The sequence below is a fragment of the Hyperolius riggenbachi genome, chromosome 5 (assembly GCF_040937935.1).
Source record: "Hyperolius riggenbachi isolate aHypRig1 chromosome 5, aHypRig1.pri, whole genome shotgun sequence".
Lineage (NCBI taxonomy): Eukaryota > Metazoa > Chordata > Amphibia > Anura > Hyperoliidae > Hyperolius > Hyperolius riggenbachi.
The window spans coordinates 430,739,924-430,759,554 of record NC_090650.1 but is presented as its reverse complement, the minus strand read 5'-3'; the positions used below and the strand labels follow the sequence as shown (position 1 = coordinate 430,759,554).

The 19,631-nt window shown below is 46.0% G+C and overlaps 1 protein-coding gene across 1 annotated transcript; it reads right to left on the bottom strand.

The window, feature by feature from the left end:
- Positions 1-4,623: 4,623 nt before the first annotated feature.
- On the bottom strand, positions 4,624-18,545 carry LOC137519210 (uncharacterized). Its single transcript, XM_068238070.1, has 2 exons — positions 18,289-18,545; positions 4,624-8,874 (listed from the first exon to the last, which is right to left on the bottom strand). Exons 1-2 carry the CDS (start codon positions 18,421-18,423, stop codon positions 8,038-8,040), a joined length of 972 nt encoding a protein of 323 aa, XP_068094171.1. The 5' UTR covers positions 18,424-18,545; the 3' UTR covers positions 4,624-8,037.
- Between the last annotated feature and the right edge of the window lie 1,086 nt (positions 18,546-19,631).

Below are 19,631 nucleotides of genomic sequence, written 5' to 3'. Positions count from 1 at the left end.
AGGTAGGTGCTGCTGTTGTTATCCAGTGGGAGGGACGGCGGTGCAGCTGTTTGCGACGTGGGCAACACCCGCGCCGTAGCAAGTGAGGAATCGCTGCCAGGCTCCACAAGGTTCACCCAGTGCGCTGTAAGGGAGATGTATCGACCCTGGCCGAACGCACTCGTCCAGGTGTCAGTGGTGAGGTGAACCTTGCAGGCAACGGCATTCTTCAAGCTTCGGGTTATTTTGCTGACCACGTGCTCATGCAACTCAGGCACTGCAGAGCGCGCAAAGTGGTAGCAGCTGGGAACCACGTAACGTGGGATGGCCACTGACATCATGCCCTTGAAGCTGTTTGTCTCCACCACTCGATATGGCAGCATTTCGCAGGCCAGAAGCTTGGCTATGCTGGCTGTTACTGCCATGGCCCGGGGGTCATTTGCTGGAAATTTCCTCTTGCGCTCAAACATCTCAGAGACAGACAACTGAACCGTAGGGCTGCACACTGAAGGGCTGTTGGTTGTTGTGTTTGATGAACACTGGGAGACCTCAAGAGCACTAGTCCGGAAAGTGACAGTGTCAGCGTCGTCTGATGTTTGTGAATGTTGTGAACTACGCAATGGCTGGGCTACTGCTGCTGCTGAGGCGGGTCTGGTGGTGAGTCTGGTGAACCCAAGGGAGGCAGCGTTGCTGGTACCCTGTCCTGCCGCGTTTGCCCACAGAGTGGGATGTTTGGATAGCATGTGGCGGCTCATGCTGGTGGTGGAGAGGTTGTTAATACTTTTCCCCCTGCTCAGGCGGGTCTTGCACACCTTGCAAATCGCCATGGTACCATCCTCAGTGCAGTCTTCAAAGAAAGCCCAGACTTTGGAGCACCTGCCTTGCTGGCGATTTCTGTTTGCGCCTCTTTTGCGTCTCAAAGGAACTTCCACGCTTGTGGTGCCTGAAATTTCGCGCCGCCCACCTTGTGGCACAAGGCGAACTCGTGCAGCAGTGGGTTCTTCAACAGACTCATCTGTGCTGCTACGACGGCGATGTTCTCCTTCACATACAAAATCTGGGTCTGTGTCCACATTGTCCATACCCTCCTCTTCCATCTCCTCAAACTCGTCATATGTCATTGTGGGGGGCCGCCGCCGTGGAGTAGAGCTCCCCAGAACAACCTCTGCGCAGCTCACTCTAATGTCGTCTTCCAGATCTTCTCGGCCGACCTCCTGCAATTGCAACCCCTCCTGCCCAACTTGCTCTGGGATTTGGGTTTCAAAGTCCTCGGACTCGCCTTGTATTTCAGTGCGCGGTGCATTTCCCACAGTTAATGGTTGTGAATCCGGGCACAACATTTCTGGCTGTTCCATTGACCTTTCAAAGGTGGAAGTTTGTTGGGCTGGGAATAGCTCCTGCGAATACCCCATTGTGTCCTGTGGTAATTCTTCGGACTGGTTATCTGGCAGTTGTGTGCGTGGTGTCGCTGCCGGTTGTGTCAGCTTTGTGCCCACTGGCTCCTTGTAACTGGCTGAGGACTCGGACCTCGTGCGTGATGTGCTGGTGCTGCTTAACCCACTGCTGGACGCTTGAGAGGTCATCCAAGTAATTATCTGGTCCTGTTCTTTTGGATTTGTGAGGGTTGTTGTCCTGGACAACATGGGCGGTATTGAGTGGGTTTTCTTCGGTGCTCCCCTGTGGCCTGTACGTGAACCGTCAGGGGAAACACCTCTTCCCTTGCCCCTCCCTCTTTCACCGGATTTCTTCCTCATTTCACTTATCCTTAAAGTACACGCTGACTGGCAGCAGTACAGTGGCAGTACAGAAATGCTATACAGTGGTGGGTGAGCGGTGTACCACTATTCCCAGCAGCGACACAGAGCACAATGCTATACAGTGGCGGGTGAGCGGTGTACTACTGTTCCCAGCAGACACAGAGTGGCAGTAAACACAATGCTATATAGTGCTGGGTGAGCGGTGTACACAGAGTGGCAGTAAACACAATGCTATACAGTGTGGGTGAGCGGTGTACTACTGTTCCCAGCAGCGAGTCAGAGCACAATGCTATACAGTGGTGGGTGAGCGGTGTACCACTATTCCCAGCAGCGACACAGAGCACAATGCTATACAGTGGCGGGTGAGCGGTGTACTACTGTTCCCAGCAGACACAGAGTGGCAGTAAACACAATGCTATATAGTGCTGGGTGAGCGGTGTACACAGAGTGGCAGTAAACACAATGCTATATAGTGTGGGTGAGCGGTGTACTACTGTTCCCAGCAGCGAGTCAGAGCACAATGCTATACAGTGGTGGGTGAGCGGTGTACCACTATTCCCAGCAGCAACACAGAGCACAATGCTATACAGTGGCGGGTGAGCGGTGTACTACTGTTCCCAGCAGACACAGAGTGGCAGTAAACACAATGCTATATAGTGCTGGGTGAGCGGTGTACACAGAGTGGCAGTAAACACAATGCTATATAGTGTGGGTGAGCGAGCGGTGTACTACTGTTCCCAGCAGCGACACAGAGCACAATGCTATACAGTGGTGGGTGAGCGGTGTACCACTATTCCCAGCAGCGACACAGAGCACAATGCTATACAGTGGTAGGTGAGCGGTGTACCACTATTCCCAGCAGCGACACAGAGCACAATGCTATACAGTGGTGGGTGAGCGGTGTACCACTATTCCCAGCAGCGACACAGAGTGGCAGTAAACACAATATTATATAGTGCTGGGTGAGCGGTGTACACAGAGTGGCAGTGAACACAATGCTATATAGTGTGGGTGAGCGGTGTACTACTGTTCCCAGCAGCGAGTCAGAGCACAATGCTATACAGTGGTGGGTGAGCGGTGTACCACTATTCCCAGCAGCGACACAGAGCACAATGCTATACAGTGGCGGGTGAGCGGTTTACTACTGTTCCCAGCAGACACAGAGTGGCAGTAAATACAATGCTATATAGTGTGGGTGAGCGAGCGGTGTACTACTGTTCCCAGCAGCGACACAGAGCACAATGCTATACAGTGGTGGGTGAGCGGTGTACCACTATTCCCAGCAGCGACACAGAGCACAATGCTATACAGTGGTGGGTGAGAGGTGTACTACTATTCCCAGCAGCGACACAGAGCACAATGCTATACAGTGGTGGGTGAGCAGTGTACTACTATTCCCAGCAGCGACACAGAGCACAATGCTATACAGTGGTGGGTGAGCGGTGTACTACTATTCCCAGCAGCGACACAGAGCACAATGCTATACAGTGGTGGGTGAGCGGTGTACTACTGTTCCCAGCAGCGACACAGAGCACAATGCTATACAGTGGTGGGTGAGCGGTGTACTACTATTCCCAGCAGCGACACAGAGCACAATGCTATACAGTGGCGGGTGAGCGGTGTACTACTGTTCCCAGCAGAGACACAGAGTGGCAGTAAACACAATGCTATACAGTGGTGGGTGAGCGGTGTACACAGAGTGGCAGTAAACACAATGCTATATAGTGTGGGTGAGCGGTGTACTACTGTTCCCAGCAGCGACACAATGACTGGGGGGACCCTGGCTAGCCTGGCTGGAGCGCGAACTACCCTGCCTGCCTACCCAAAGCTAAACCCACAGACAAATGGCGGAGAAATGACGTGGATCGGGTATTTATTGACCCGAACCACGTGACCCGTTCGGCCAATCAGAGCGCGTTCGGGTCCGAACCACGTGACCCGTTCGGCCAATCACAGCGCTAGCCGAACGTTCGGGGAACGTTCGGCCATGCGCTCTTAGTTCGGCCATGTGGCCGAACGGTTTTGCCGAACACCATCAGGTGTTCGGCCGAACTCGAACATCACCCGAACAGAGTGATGTTCTGCAGAACCCGAACAGTGGCGAACACTGTTCGCCCAACACTAAATGGAAGTCTAGGGGCGGCAGGAAAAAACGCACATAAAAATGCTTCAGCGTTTTCTATGCGTGCGGTTTTAAAAACGCTGTTTTAGTTGCATGATATTCAAAAACACATAAAAAATGTACATGATAAAAGTCAATGGAAACGCAATGTATTGTGCATTGGATGCGTTTTTCATGTGCATTTTTTTTACATTTTTTGTGTGATGTATTTACGCTTCCTGTTGTCCTCCAAGTCATTTGCATAAAACACAATATAAAAACGCATTGAAAACGCATACAAAATGCATAAGCGTCTTGTATATGCGAACCACAAACACGTAAAAACGCACGCAAAACACTTGAAAAACACATCTGCGGGAAAAAACGCTGCATCTCGTGAACCATCTCTTTCAATTCACTCATTTATTAACCTCTCCTTCCCCATTTCTACCATTTTGTTCATTATTTTTATAGTTTTTGGTTCAATATCAATACAAGGAATTAGGAAATAATAGTCCACAAATCAGTAAAAAATATACCTTTATTTCAAAATGAAATATTGGCCTCAATTCACTAAGATCATGCTGGAGATAATAAGGCAAGAGAAAACTTACCTCCACACAGTGAGAGAGTTATCTTATCTCTTCATTCCTTAAGCCCAATCTACACGATACGATTCTTTGTGCAATTCGATTACGATTCATTTTACAAACCGATTAAATCCGACATGTCCGATCGGGATTCGTTTCGACTCAATTCGATTTGCAATTTTTTTGCAATGGCAAATCAAATTGTATCGAATCGAATCCCGATCGGACATGTCGGATTTAATCGGATCGTAAATAGAATCGTAATGGAATCGTATCGTGTAGATTGGGCTTTAAGTTAGCTCCTCTATAATTAAGATACCTCCACTGTAGTTATTTTCACACACAGTTAATTAACAGCCTGTCTTTAACTTTAGAATTCTGGAGTTATTTTAAGGATCGAAGAGTTAACTTTAGGTTTGCCTGCCTGAGGTAAAATGTTTCCTGAATACTACATGCCTCATCACCATGGTGACAACTCTAGAAACGTTATTAAAGACAGGAGATAAGCTTAGTGAATTGAGGCCAGTGTCACTAGTCATTGTACAAGAAACATAGTTTACATACTGTGATTAACTGTTGGGATGAATAACTGACAGTGACTTTGAAAAAGGTTATTTCTATTAGACGTTTAACAGTATTACCTTAAACTGCAGTACAGTAAAACAACCACAAGATGTCACTGTGTGTAAAATGATGATCTTTATGGGATTGTTATTTTCTATGTTCCTCTCTATTCTACGTAAGCTGCATTTCCTGATGGTGGTGTATGATATACTGTATGCTTGATGAGTACAGTAGAGTCCACGCTATCCAGAACTCAACTAACCCGCACAAATCGCTAGCAGTGCTCACAGTGGTGAAGACCAACTTCTTAGGCCCCGTTCATATTACCAAATGCAGATGGCCATGCGATCGGAACGCAATGCGTACAAACGCACGCCATCTGTGTTTGCATGCGTTGCGTGGCTGATACCCTTACGCCGTCCATACGCAGCTGCAGTGCTTTGGCCAGGGATCGCTATACAGCTGCAGTATGGCTGCATGAAGATCCCTGGCATTTTTTCCTATTTTCCCAATTTTTTTTTTGTATGTTTAGAGTGTGGGAATTTTTTTTTTTAATTATGTGGGGTCCCCCTCCTGAAACTTTTTAACCCCTTGTCCCCCATGCAGGCTGGGATAGCCAGAATGTGGAGCTCCGACCGACTGGGGCTTCACACCCTGACTATACCAGCTGCAAAAAGGTCCCTTAATGCTGATTTTTGTTCCGGGGTATCTGTTGGGGGGCCCCCCAGGTTTATTTTGCCCGAGGGCCCCATTGTTGCTTAAACCGGCCCTGGTTCCGCGGCTTCCCTAAGGTTAATATACCTTCAATTACTGTATTTTATTATAAAATACAGTTCATGGTATTTATATAGAGTGGGGTATATTACTGTATCAGCTAGGCCTATTTTTAATTTTGAGTCTCAAGCAGTGATGAGCGAAAATGCCAATATTCTTTTTGCATTCATTTTCATGAGAATAATGTAAAATTTGGCTTTGGGGCGAAAATGTCATTGAAAGTCATTTTGTAATAAGTTTCTAATTTTTCAAATTTTTTGCAAATTTTTGCATGAAAAATAAACGATTTCTGCAAATGTTTACGTTAAAAATAAAGATTTTTCACTTTTTTCGCTAATTTACGCATCAGAAAGAAAAATTAATTTCCTTTGATCGTATTACGAAAATACAGAATTTTTTTGGCAAATATTTTCACAGAATTTAACCACTTCACAACTGAGGGGTTTAACCCCTGGAGCACCAGAGCAATGTTCACCTTTCAGCGCTCCTTCTATTCACTCATCTATAACTTTTTAATGAAATGAACTATATCTTGTTTTCTTCACCACCAATTAGGCTTTCTTTAGGTGGGACATTATGCCAAGAATTATTTTATTCTAAATGTGTTTTAATGGGAAAATAGGAAAAAATGTGGGAAAAAAATTATTATTTTTCAGTTTTCGGCCATTATAGTTTTTAAATAATGCATGCTACTGTAATTAAAATACATGAAATGTATTTGCCCATTTGTCCCGGTTATTAGACCGTTTAAATTATGTCCCTATCACAATGTTTGGTACCAATATTTTATTTGGAAATAAAGGTGCATTTTTTTCAGTTTTGCGTCCATCCCTAATTACAAGCCCATAGTTTATAAAGTAGCAGTGTTATACCCTCTTGACATAAATATTTAAAGAGTTCAGTCCCTAAGGTAACTATTTATGTATTTTTTGTTATTGTAATTTTTTTTTTCTTTTTATTACAAAAAAAAAAAAAAAATGGGGTGTGTGGGAGGTAATGAGTTAATTTATAATATAAAACTATATATTTATATATGAAAAATGTTTTTGGATGTAGTTTTACTATTTGGCCACAAGATGGCCACAGTAATTTTTTTGTTCATGCGACATGTAAGCGTAGGAAGTACGCTTACAGGAAGTTCAGTGAGGCTGGGAAACTTTTTTTTTTACACAATGATCGCGCAGCTTCTCACGGAAACATGCCGATCATTGCTGCAGGGAGTGCGCGCACAAGCGAGCGGGAGCGCGGTCAGCGGCGGTAGCGGCGGGGGGTTGCGTGTATCTATGCTCCTGGTGGGGAAAGGATGTTGTAATAAACATGGAGGAAGCAACGGCGGGCAGTCTGGCGTCCTTCGCAGCTGCCTCCATTCCTCTGCCTAGCATGTCACCCGTGCCTCTGGCGTCTAGCACGCCGAGGATGGGTTTGTCAGCTGCACATAGGGTTGCATTGTCGCGTGCGCGCGCACACAGACAGGACCTTTATGCGGGGAGGAGGCGCGTCAGCTGAACAGATAGTCGGCTGACGTCAGAGGAGACGTTCGCCGCTCCTTATTGGCTCAGAGGAGTGGGCGTGCCAATTGGGTCTCCTCTGCTTCTTAAGCCTCTCGGCTTCACTCGCAAATTGTCTGCTGTTGCGAATACTTCGTGTTAGTGCTCAGACCTTAGATAGATCAGGTGTGCTTTGATCCGGGAGGAAACTGGGGATTTCACACTAGATAGGAATATTATTGTTTGCATTACTCTTTATTGAGATCTGTGTATGACTCTGGCTTGCCTCTGACCTCTCTCTCGTTTACTGTCTCTGTACTTCTGCCCATCTGATCCTGTTGCCGACTTAGCCTGTATAACCACCTTTCTATTGCTTTCTGATTCTGTACCGTTACTACCTGTCTGTTGCCGACCTTGCCTGTCTGACCTCGCCTCCCCACCAGAGAGCCCTGATCTCTGGTGAGGGCCTCTGTACTGATAGTACCCACCATCTCCTCTGGTGAGGTATAGCTAATCTATCAAGTACTACTGTTGCACCAAGCACTATACATTGTATACCTTCTGTGTGTTGCTATACTTGTATTATTGGTGATTCTGCAGATCACTACATAATCAGGTATAGTGTCTGGTTTATTGGTGATACTGCAGATCACTCAATTATCAGACATCTGTTCGCTGACACCAATCGTTACAGATGTTAAAAGGAGCGTAGATACAAGCACCCGTGGTGGTAAAGTGGTTAAAAATTGAATTTTTGTTGCTGGATAACCAAGACTCTACCTTATTTATATCTTGAGAACTGGAGTAACTAATTTAGCTCTTCTTTGGTTGTTGTCTTTGCGTCCTGCGCTAGCTGTCCGATCAACATGCACTATAACAAGCCTATCAACCTTCACTGGCCTCGCTAGATTTGGGTTATTGTTGTGACCTTTTCCGAACTTTAAACCCTCTTGGTCAGGAATATTTTGTACATCGGCAGAGTTTATAGTGATGGCGGCTGGAACGGAGTCACGGATTCGCCTTTTCTCAAGTTTAACTATGGAGGAACTTAATGTTCTTGTTTGTATATTTCCAGGCAGGGCAGTGCCTGGTGGCGAGGAGCCTTGTTGGCCAAGATTGTCTTTTGATAAGAGATTTGCTGCTTTAAGTTTTGGTAAATTATCCTGAGTAAAGTCGGCTTTACGTAAAGGTTCTCTAATCATCGGTCGGTCACTAGGGGCCTTCACCACCTTCCCGACTTGGGTATTATTCTTCCTGATCAGGTAGACATCATCTTTCATTGCATTTATTTTCTTGAGCTGTGCCTCCTTCACCTCCTCTGGAAGATTAAGTGGAGCCAGCTTAATTGGCCGTTTCTGGTGACCATCGTCTGTGTTTTGGATTGCCGTTGAAGAAGACTTCACAGACATAAACTTTTTGATGTTCTTCTCATTTGATGCCAGTTCATTTGCAACTGAAATCTTGGACAGAGTGGAGTTTACGGATTCCAGATTCAGATATTTTTGGTCGTTGTTTACTGGGAGGGGCAATAAAATGTTCCTGGAGTTTTTGCCCGGTTGAGGTACAAGAATGTTCTTGTTTGTCCCACCGCCAGGCTCATCTTCTCCCCCTGCAGGTGAGAACTACAAAAATGCAAAGTATTAATATTTCCATAGTGGCCGAATGATAATCTTGAACAATGACATTAAGAAATGTTAGAGGGAATTTTTAATCTTTAGGAACGTTTTAATGAAGATCAAAATATTGTCCTACCTAATTTTACGGCTCCTCCATAGTCCTAAAAAGGCTGAGGAGCTTTTCCTTGATAATAGAATAGTACCTCTGCTTCCCTTTCAACCTCATGATCATTGCATATCATAGATTGAAAACAGATCAATATTCTATTTCCGATGCCCCAAAGTAGGGGCATTTTTCTCTCAAAAATTGCAATTTCGATTTTCCCCCGATTTTTTTCAAAACCTGCTTTTTGCATTTTTTTTTGGGGGGGGGAGGTGTATTGTTGGTTCCCGGTCCGCACTGCCCGGTCCGCTGTCTGTAATTCGTAATATGTATAAGTCTTAATGAGCGGGGGGCGGATCCACTTGAGCGAGCGGCTGGGCACATACAGCTTTACCAATCACTGGATAGCGATGGAATGATGGCAGCGGTACACGGAGCATTACAGAGCTCATACATACTCTAGTATAAGACAGATGACCCTCCCCCCTTCCTTAAAATGAGCCTGATGACCACCCCTACCTCCAGTATAGGTAGCCAGGTGACTCTTCCCCCCTTCCCTAGTATAGGCTGCTGCTCACCCGCCCCTTGATCCTGTGATGTCCTAGGCCATGGCCTATGTTGTGGCCTTGGCTTTAATCTGGCCCTGGCTGTAGAAAGATTAAAGGTTATTTTAGTTAGAAGATGAAAAATTATCTCATAGGACAAAACTTGATAGTAAAAGTGAATTGAATAAGGGTCTTTGGCCCGTATGCAATTAAAGGAGTCATCAGGCGAAATTAAAAAAAAAAAGCTTTACTCACCTGTCCTGCAGCCGACTGTCCCACGCTGAACTACTGTGCCTGCGCAATAAGCCCCGTACAACGTGGGCTTGATTGACAGCGGCGGTTCACGCAGTGCGGACGACTTCGGGGTCGGCTTCCGGGCCGAGAACGGAGACCGGGACAGCGGCGGGGAGCAGAGGTGACAGCGTGAGACAGTCGGCTGCTAGGGAGAAAGCCCCAAAGTGAGTAAAGGTTTTTTTTTTTTTTATTTGCCTAATGACTCCTTTAACCTTTTCTTCCATGTTATCTCCTAGGAGATAATTTTCATATTCTCTTGAAAATAACTTTTAAGCATTTTAATATTGAAAAAATAAGTGAAAAAATACTATCACAATTATTCTGAGTATTTTCTCGCTTGCTGGTGGCTAAAGGGGCATTTTATCGATAAGATGTGAAAGTATCTCCTAGGAGAAAGATCAGGAATTGCATATGGACCTCTGTCTCTCAACATCCATCCACCTTATTTTTTTTATTGATCTGTCCATTATATACTTTCATCTTCTGTGACGCTATACAGAGTACAACACAGACAATAGTGGAAACCATAAATACATCTATCGTTCATGCATATTATTATTGGAACATACAGCAATACAAGAACAAAATGCATACACTGCTGCCAGTTGCTAGAAATTATATTTGAAAATATTGGAGATGTTAAATGATACCCTCAAAGAAGGAATGGCCGGATCAAGTAAAGGAACTTAGATGCCTAGAAATGTTTGGCCTATCAGGCAGCAAGGCTTGGCAACAATTTGAAAAAAATTAAAATAAAATGGGCTATAAGGGGAATCAGGAAATTTGGGCACCTGGGGCTAATGCACTACTTGGGCACCCATGGGTGCTAATGCAAAATATTGGCTATTGGGCGCCAAAGAAGAAATTTGGGAGCCGAATAAATAGCCAGCCCCGGGCCCGTCCAACTGAACTTTTTCACTTTGAGAATTAGGGTTTCGATGAATATCATTTTAAAATTTGTTTTAAGAATTATAATATTGTAAATTATTGTTTTGAACTTTATTATCTTAGTATCACTTATAAAGTTACACTTATAAAAGTATCACTTTTTTGTATCAGCGTTATTTGCAGTGAAGAAAGGGGGTTTTAGGGTTAGCGATCAAGAAGGGGGTTTTAGTGTTAGGCAATACCAGGGGGGGTCTTAAGGGGCCCATACACCTAACGATTTTCCCACCGATATACAGCAGATTCGATCACTGTGACCTAATCTGCTGTGAAATCGTCGCACAAACGCTGAAACGTCCGAAATCAATCATTCCCGATGATTCCCGTCGATCCGTCCGTGCGGAAGATTTTTCTCGATCGCCGACGGGTCGGGAGTGCGTCGATAGCGGCGTTCAAATGCCCGACGACCGACGCAATACAGCGGAGATACATTACCTGCTCCGGCCGGCGCGAGTCCCCGCTGCCACCTGCCCGCCAGCTATACATTGCCTGCTCCGGCCGGTGCGACTCCCCCAGTCTCCGCTGTCTTCTTCTCCACTCCGGGCTCCAGGGCTGAAGCTTTACTGAACTTCCTATCCCAGCAGGAAGTTTAAATAGTAGAGCGCCCTCTACTGTTTAAACTTCTCCTGGACCGGAAGTGTGAAGCAAGCCAGCTGGACTGGAGACCAGCGTAGAGAAGAAGACAGCGGAGACCGGGGGAGTCACGCCGGCCGGAGCAGGTAATGTATAGCTGGCGGGCAGGTGGCAGCGGCAGCTCCACAGATTGTGATCGGTTTCATGCTGAAATCGGTTCACAATCTGTTTGCAGTAAAGGCAGCCATACGATACCTCTCTGATCAGATTCGATCAAAGGGGGATCTATCTGTTGGTCGAATCGGATGGCAAATTCACCAGTGTATGGCCACCTTTAGGGTTAGGCACCGCTGGGGGGAGTGAACTCGACTTGCCTAATCTCCATGCCCCCCTCCAGTGACTGACTAAGCATTACCTTGTACTCATACTGTGCTGTGTGATCTCCATGCCCCATCCAGTGACTAAGCGTTACCTTGTACTCATACTGTGCTGTGTGACCTCCATGCTCCCCTCCAGTGACTAAGCATTACCTGGTACTCATACTGTGCTGTGTGATCTCCATGCTCCATCCAGTGACTAAGCATTACCTTGTACTCATACTGTGCTGTGTGATCTCCATGCTCCCCTCCAGTGACTAAGCATTACCTTGTACTCATACTGTGCTGTGTGATCTCCATGCTCCCTTCCAGTGACTAAGCATTACCTTGTACTCATACTGTGCTGTGTGATCTCCATGCTCCCCTCCAGTGACTAAGCATTACCTTGTACTCATACTGTGCTGTGTGATCTCCATGCTCCCCTCCAGTGACTGACTAAGCATTAGAGTTGGGCCGAACCTCCGATTTTAGGTTCGCGAACCTGGTTCGCAAACTTCCGCGGAAGGTTCGGTTTGCGTTAAAGTTCGCGAACCGCAATAGACTTCAATGGGGATGCGAACTTTGAAAAAAAAAAATAATTATGCTGGCCACAAAAGTGATGGAAAAGATGTTTCAAGGGGTCTAACACCTGGAGGGGGGCATGGCGGAGTGGGATACATGCCAAAAGTCCCCGGGAAAAATCTGGATTTGACGCAAAGCAGTGTTTTAAGGGCAGAAATCACATTGAATGCTAAATGACAGGCCTAAAGTGCTTTAAAACATCTTGCATGTGTATACATCAATCAGGTAGTGTAATTAAGGTACTGCTTCACACTGACACACCAAACTCACCGTGTAACGCACTGAACACAACAGGTATGCAGTGGCGGGTTCACAGAACAGGTATGCGGTGGCAGGTTCACTGAACACAACAGGTATGCAGTGGCGGGTTCACTGAACAGAACAGGTATGCAGTGGCGGGGTCACTAAACAGGTATACAGTGGCGGGTCCACTGAACAGAACAGGTATGCAGTGGCGGGTTCACTGAACACAACAGGTATGCAGTGGAGGGTTCACTGAACAGGTATGCAGTGGTGGGTTCACAGAACAGGTATGCAGTGGTGGGTTCACAGCACAGGTATGCAGTGGTGGGTTCACTGAACAGGTATACAGTGGCGGGTCCACTGAACAGAACAGGTATGCAGTGGCGGGTTCACTGAACAGAACAGGTATACAGTGGCGGGTTCACAGAACAGGTATGCAGTGGCAGGTTCACTGAACACAACAGGTATGCAGTGGTGGGTTCACTGAACAGGTATACAGTGGCGGGTCCACTGAACAGAACAGGTATGCAGTGGCGGGTTCACTGAACAGAACAGGTATACAGTGGCGGGTTCACAGAACAGGTATGCAGTGGCAGGTTAACTGAACACAACAGGTATGCAGTGGCGGGGTCACTAAACAGGTATACAGTGGCGGGTCCACTGAACAGAACAGGTATGCAGTGGCGGGTTCACTGAACACAACAGGTATGCAGTGGTGGGTTCACTGAACAGGTATGCAGTGGTGGGTTCACTGAACAGGTATGCAGTAGCAGGTTCACTGAACAGGTATGCAGTGGTGGGTTCACAGCACAGGTATGCAGTGGTGGGTTCACTGAACAGGTATGCAGTGGTGGGTTCACAGCACAGGTATGCAGTGGTGGGTTCACAGTACAGGTATGCAGTGGTGGGTTCACAGAACAGGTATGCAGTGGTGGGTTCACAGAACAGGTATGCAGTGGTGGGTTCACAGCACAGGTATGCAGTGGTGGGTTCACAGCACAGGTATGCAGTGGTGGGTTCACAGCACAGGTATGCAGTGGTGGGTTCACAGAACAGGTATGCAGCCAGACAGGAACAAGTTAAGCCTAACTAATCTTTCCCTGAGAGACAGTCTGCAGCAGCTCGCCCTACTCTCACTAACGCAGGCAGCACACGAGTGACCGTAATGGCCGCCGCTGCCTGCCTTATATAAGGGGGGGTGGGGCTCCAGGGGCTAGTGTAGCCTAATTGGCTACACTGGGCCTGCTGACTGTGATGTAGAGGGTCAAAGTTGACCCTCCATGTGCATTATGGGGCGAACCGAACTTCCGCAAAGGTTCGCCTGTGGGACGCGAACGCGAACCACTGAAGTTCGCATGGAACCGTTCGCAGGCGAACCGTTTGGCCCAACTCTACTAAGCATTACCTTGTGCTCATACTGTGCTGCGTGATCTGGTCTGCATGTATTCCTGTGTTGTTTTATTGCTGTATGTCACCCCTAAATATTGTCTGTAACCTTAACTCTGCATAATATGCATAATATGTTGGTGCTTTATCAATATAATAAATAAATAAAATAATTAGGCACCACCAGGGGGGGTCTTAGGGTTAGGCACCAGCAAGGGGGGGGTCTTAAGGTTAGGCTTCAGGAAGGGAGGTCTTAGGGTTAGGCACCAGCAGGGGGGTCTTAAGGTTAGGCTTCAGGAAGGGGAGTGGTAGGTTTAGGCACCACCGGGGGAGTCTTAGGGTTAGGCACCTCGGGGGGGGGGGGGGGGGGTGGTCTTAGGGTTAGGCTTTAGGAAGGGGGTTTTAGGGTTAGGCACCACCAGGGGGGGGGGGGGTCTTAGGGTTAGGAATAGGTAGAGGGAGGGTTTCCGTGTGAGCGTAGGGTTAAATTTAGTTGTAGTAAAATATCGGTAATGTTTACCAATGTTTTACTATGCTTATTACGACTGTAAATATATTTTCATTTTCATTGTTATAGATTATATTTTGTGATTTTTATTACCGTTATTTTAACATATTTATTATTCTATCTCAGATAAAGATGAAGAAACAATAAAAATATTGTTATTGACAATATCTTAAAATTTCGGCCCCACACCCTTTTTTTTTCTGGTGCCCTTATTGGGCCTTCATGACGTGGGACTCTTCATTTCTTCTTCTCCCCTCTGTGGCCCATGGTCCCTATCTGGCCTACCCTCACCCACTTCCCACTGCATTCAGCTTTCTGGACTTTCAGATATTCTGTCAGGTCTGTAATTTCCTTTCTTAGGCCCAGTGCACACCAAAAACCTCTAGCAGTTCCGGAAAACGCTAGAGGTTTTTAAAGCAGATTTCAGAGCGATTCTAGGCATGTTCCTGAAAGGTTTTCTAAACATGCCTAGTGTTTTTTGGAGCGTTTTTGTGTAGCAGATGTCATATTTTGTTACAGTAAAGCTGTTAGGGCTGGAGCACACCGAGCGGCTTTTTCAGCGTTTCTGCAGCCGCTTGCGGCTGCGGATCCACTTGGTCAATGTATCTCAATGGGGTGGTGCACACCAGAGCGGGAGGTGTTTTGCAGAAATGAATCCTCCCGGGGTGAGGCATTTTTTGGATTTCGGATGCGTTTCTGCCTCAATGTTAAGTATAGGAAAAAACGCTCTGAAAAACGCCTGTTCAGAGCAGTTTTCCAGGCGTTTTTGTTACAGAAGCTGTTCAGTAACAGCTTTACTGTAACAATACATGAAATCTACTACACCAAAACTGCTACACAAAACCGCAAAACGCTAGCTGAAACGCTACAGAAAAATAAGAAAAAGCGTTTCAAAATCTGCTAGCATTTTGCGGATCTGCTAGTGGTTTTTGGTGTGCACCAGGCCTTACTGAACAGCTTCTGTAACAAAAACGCCTGGAAAACCGCTCTGATGTAGCGTTTTTCAGAGCTGTTTTCCACTTATACTATAACATTCAGGCAGAAACGCCTCAGAAATCTAAAAAATGCTGCAGCCCCCGAGTTTGCGTTTGGGGGAAAAACGAGCCGCTCTGGTGTGCACCATCCCATTCACTTTCATTAGCCAAGCGGTTTTCCCCCTGCAAGCGTTTTCAAAACGCTCCAGAACCGCTCTGGTGTGCACCAGATCTTATTCTTTTTTCTCTCCTTGACCTTTTGAGTTTGTTTTTTTTTGTTTGTTTGTTTTTTGTAGTTGTTGTTTTTCTTTTCTGTCCCCTTGTGGACAACCAGCTCCTTCTAGCTACCTACACAGCTGGAGGGATAATTATACACTAGTAAGATTGCAGGGTAATATAACAGAAGGTTAATGGATGTCTCAGGGGTTAAACATAACTCACAGCAAGATATAATTGGATTAGTCGGGTTAAGCATTCTATTCCTTTCCCTCACTGTGCTATAAATCCAGGTAAAAATAATGCCTCAGGTGATAAGAGATGCCCTTAAAACACCACACACCCTCGCTATGAGGAAACGAGGCATGGTGTAGGGCTGATTGAACTGATGGGGCAGAGTGGTCTGTACACACAGATAGGCACCCAGTATACCAAGTTAGAACTCTTTACTGAAGGTAAACATGCAGACAAATATCATACACCACCATCAGGAAGTGCAGCTTACTTAGAAGACAGAGAAACACTGAGTGAATACAGGAAATAGCAATGCCATAGAGATCACAGCAGCACTTTACATTTTACAGTGACATCTTGTGGTTGCTTTACTACACTGCAGTTTAGGTAATTATGTCGATACAGCCAACACGAACAACATGGAAAAGAAAAGAAAAGAAAGGAAGGAAAGAAGGACAGAAAGAGGAAAACTACAAACATAGTTCATGCATAGTATGAAAATATTCAAAATTATAGGGACCTGTCAATTTGGTAGGAAAAAGTACCACATAGACCAAAAACACTGCAGGCAGGTCTCTACCCTACCCTGGTAAGCTTACAGTCTAGAAGGAAGCAGGATGGACATAACTGGTAAGCTAATTAAGTATCTAGTGAATGAGGCAGCAGGTAGTGTTGACATCTTGCACAGAAGTAGACATATATCTGAAAGGGAAAAGTGGCAGATAATATGCTCTTCTGAAGGGCGCATTGCAAGGTAGCAAGGCTCAGAGCATGAAGGACAAGGAGCTGAAGAGTGTTCCAATGGAGGAGTAAAACTCGTTAGAAGCCCTAGACGTGAACGTGAAAGGAGGTGACCAAAATGTAGTGTGCAAATTTGGACAGAGGCGCCAGGCAGGTTAAAATGATCTAAAAACAACTAAAAAGGAGGAGTACAGGTGGACTTACCTTCTGAAATGATGGACAATCGAGATTGTTCAAATCGTAAATAACAATTTATTTTGGCACTCCGCAACGCATTTCGCAGGTATAGCCCGCTTCATCAGGCAAGGAGTGCAAGCTCAAAAAGGTCCAATAGTGGCAATAGAGGCACATTGCCACTATTGGACCTTTTTGAGCTTGCACTCCTTGCCTGATGAAGTGGGCTATACCTGCGAAACGCGTTGCGGAGTGCCAAAATAAATTGTTATTTGCGATTTGAACAATCTCGATTGTCCATCATTTCAGGAGGTAAGTCCACCTGTACTCCTCCTTTTTAGTTGTTTTTAGATCATTTTAACCTGCCTGGCGCCTCTGTCCAAATTTGCACAGTATATAGTCCACCCTGGGTGGAGGGGACTGTCCCCTTCTTTCTATCTACAGAGAGCGACTTCTTACACCTGAGTGGGGTCAGGTTTTAATGCTCCCCACCTGCATTTCAAGTGGTTGCCAATATGGTAACCCGTGTTTGTGAGTATATCCACATCTGTTAATTATTTCGCCAACAATTGTTAGACTTACTGCACTATATTGGGCTCTCGGTTTTTCTTTTTGTTTCAAGTGACCAAAATGTAGGATAGGGGCGTTTCATGTGAGCATCAAAGCTGTGGTTGGGTTGATGTATGGACATTAGGAAATGTATACCAATGGCAACATACGAGGAGCTTTAGAAGAGAAGATTAGGAGTTTGAATTGGATCTTCTTGGGTTTCTTGCAGCCAATGGAGAGACTGGAAAAGATTGGGCAACATCCGAGGAGTGGTGGGGAGGACGAGCAGCAAAGTTCAGTAGTAATTGGAGAGGCACTGGTCTCATTTTTGGTAGGATGTTGCAGTTGTCAACATGGAATAATGGTCAATCCATCCTCTCTGAAATCATTCCCTCCAGGATTCCAGAGCTTCCCATATCCCTCATAAAAGAGAACCAGAGACGAAGCACCCTCATGTATTTTACCATATATATCAATGGGAACATGACAGTAAATACCTACTCTGCTCTTTGTTTTATTTTTCACTGCTCAGTCTTCTTGTTATCAGCCCTAATAAAATCTCCGACTGAGCATAGTCTTTCTATTTCAGCTAAGATAAGAACACTATGAGCAGAAGGTATTTGAATCCCCCCTCACGTTAAAGAGTTTACACAGTGATGTAAGCCTGTTGTCTAGGTGATGTTTGCTGTGGGAGGGACAGTAAGCTGTGGCAATAGTGAGGGAAAATTAACACTGTGCTGGGTTGAAAAAAAAAAAAGCAGAAGTGATGTCACTTCCCTGTGGCGTCACAAAGAAGCAGTAAAGATGGAAACCAGCAGAAATATTATTCTCTTTTATTTTCCTATCACATTGCTCCTGAATCTGACAGTGAACAGTAAAAACAACGGGATTGGTGGGCTAAATAAGTAGTTTCTTATTGGATGATTATTTTATTCAGTTACTAAGAAGTTTCACCCCCATTTACCCTCCCTTGCATGCGGTGCAGTCAGGTACTTACGGACTGATCGCCCATCTGTCGGTGTGTTGCCTGGCACTGCCGCTGCATCTCCTGTTGCTCACTCAGCATGCAGGCATTGCGCTCCGGGGATGTCAGCTCAGCGCTCGTCTCCGCACACACTCGGAATGCAGGCATTGCACTCAGGGGGATGTCAGCAGCGCGTCTCCGCACACACTCAGCATGCAGGCATTGCACTCAGGGGGATGTCAGCTCAGTGCGTGTCCCTGCGCACACTCGGAATGCCAAGTTACAGACATCTCTCGCACTGTCAGATTAGGCGACAAAAGATTAAGGTCAGTATTTATGGAATCCTCTTAGTGAAAGTGGTCATAGCGGAAATCTCGGCTGTGACAAGACAGCGACACGATAATATCACTCACAGTGTCAGCAACCACTTAACCTTGTGCATGGACCAGAGTCTCTTAAATAACTTCTAATAACTGGGACAGTCAGGAGTAAACGATGATTGCCACACATTATAGATCGCCAGACTGTGCTCTCCTCCATCACAGGGAACAGCAAGGGAAATACATGGAGTTTTATTTTATACACCTTGTTGTATTAACTTTTGCAGCAGATCACATGCTTAACCACCCTGGCGTTCTATTAAATGCGCCAGGGTGGCGGTGCAGCAGTTTTTTTTTGAATTTTTTTTAAAAATCATATAGCTAGCCTTGCGCTAGCTACATGATGCCTCCCTCCATGTGGCGTCCGCCCGTACCTTGCGATCGCCGCCGGCGCGTACCCTCGTAAGGAAATCCCGTTCTGAACGGGATTTCCTTTAGGGCTTCCCCCGTCGCCATGACGACGATCGCAATGACGTCTTCGACGTCATGACGTCAGACGGAGTCTCGATTCACCCCTCAGCGCTGCCTGGCACTGATTGGCCATACAGACCCCCTGATAATCTATTCGAGAAAAGATAACGATTTCTCATGGGAAAGGGGGTATCAGCAACTGATTGGGATGACGTTCAATCCCGGGATAAAGTTCTTCTTTAAGGAACAGTAGAACTCGGCCGCCATGCAAGTCCCTGGGGGGTACACTAAGGCTACTTTCATACTACTATTAAAAAGGTTCTGTTTATTGGAACTTAAAGAGGACCTCCAGAGTAAATACTAAGCCCGCAAGTAAATTAAAGTTATATTTACCCGAGAAGTCTTGTCCCGTGATGCCATACCGAAGCCCCTGGTAATATTTACTCTAGAGGTCCTCTTTAAGGGAACGGATCTGAAATGATGCAGACGGTTCCTATGCACAGCAGCTCCTGCTTGGATTGGCTCCGTTCGGTCCATTCCGATAAGCAGAACGTATGTTTGGATCCTGTATGACCTCTCCGGATT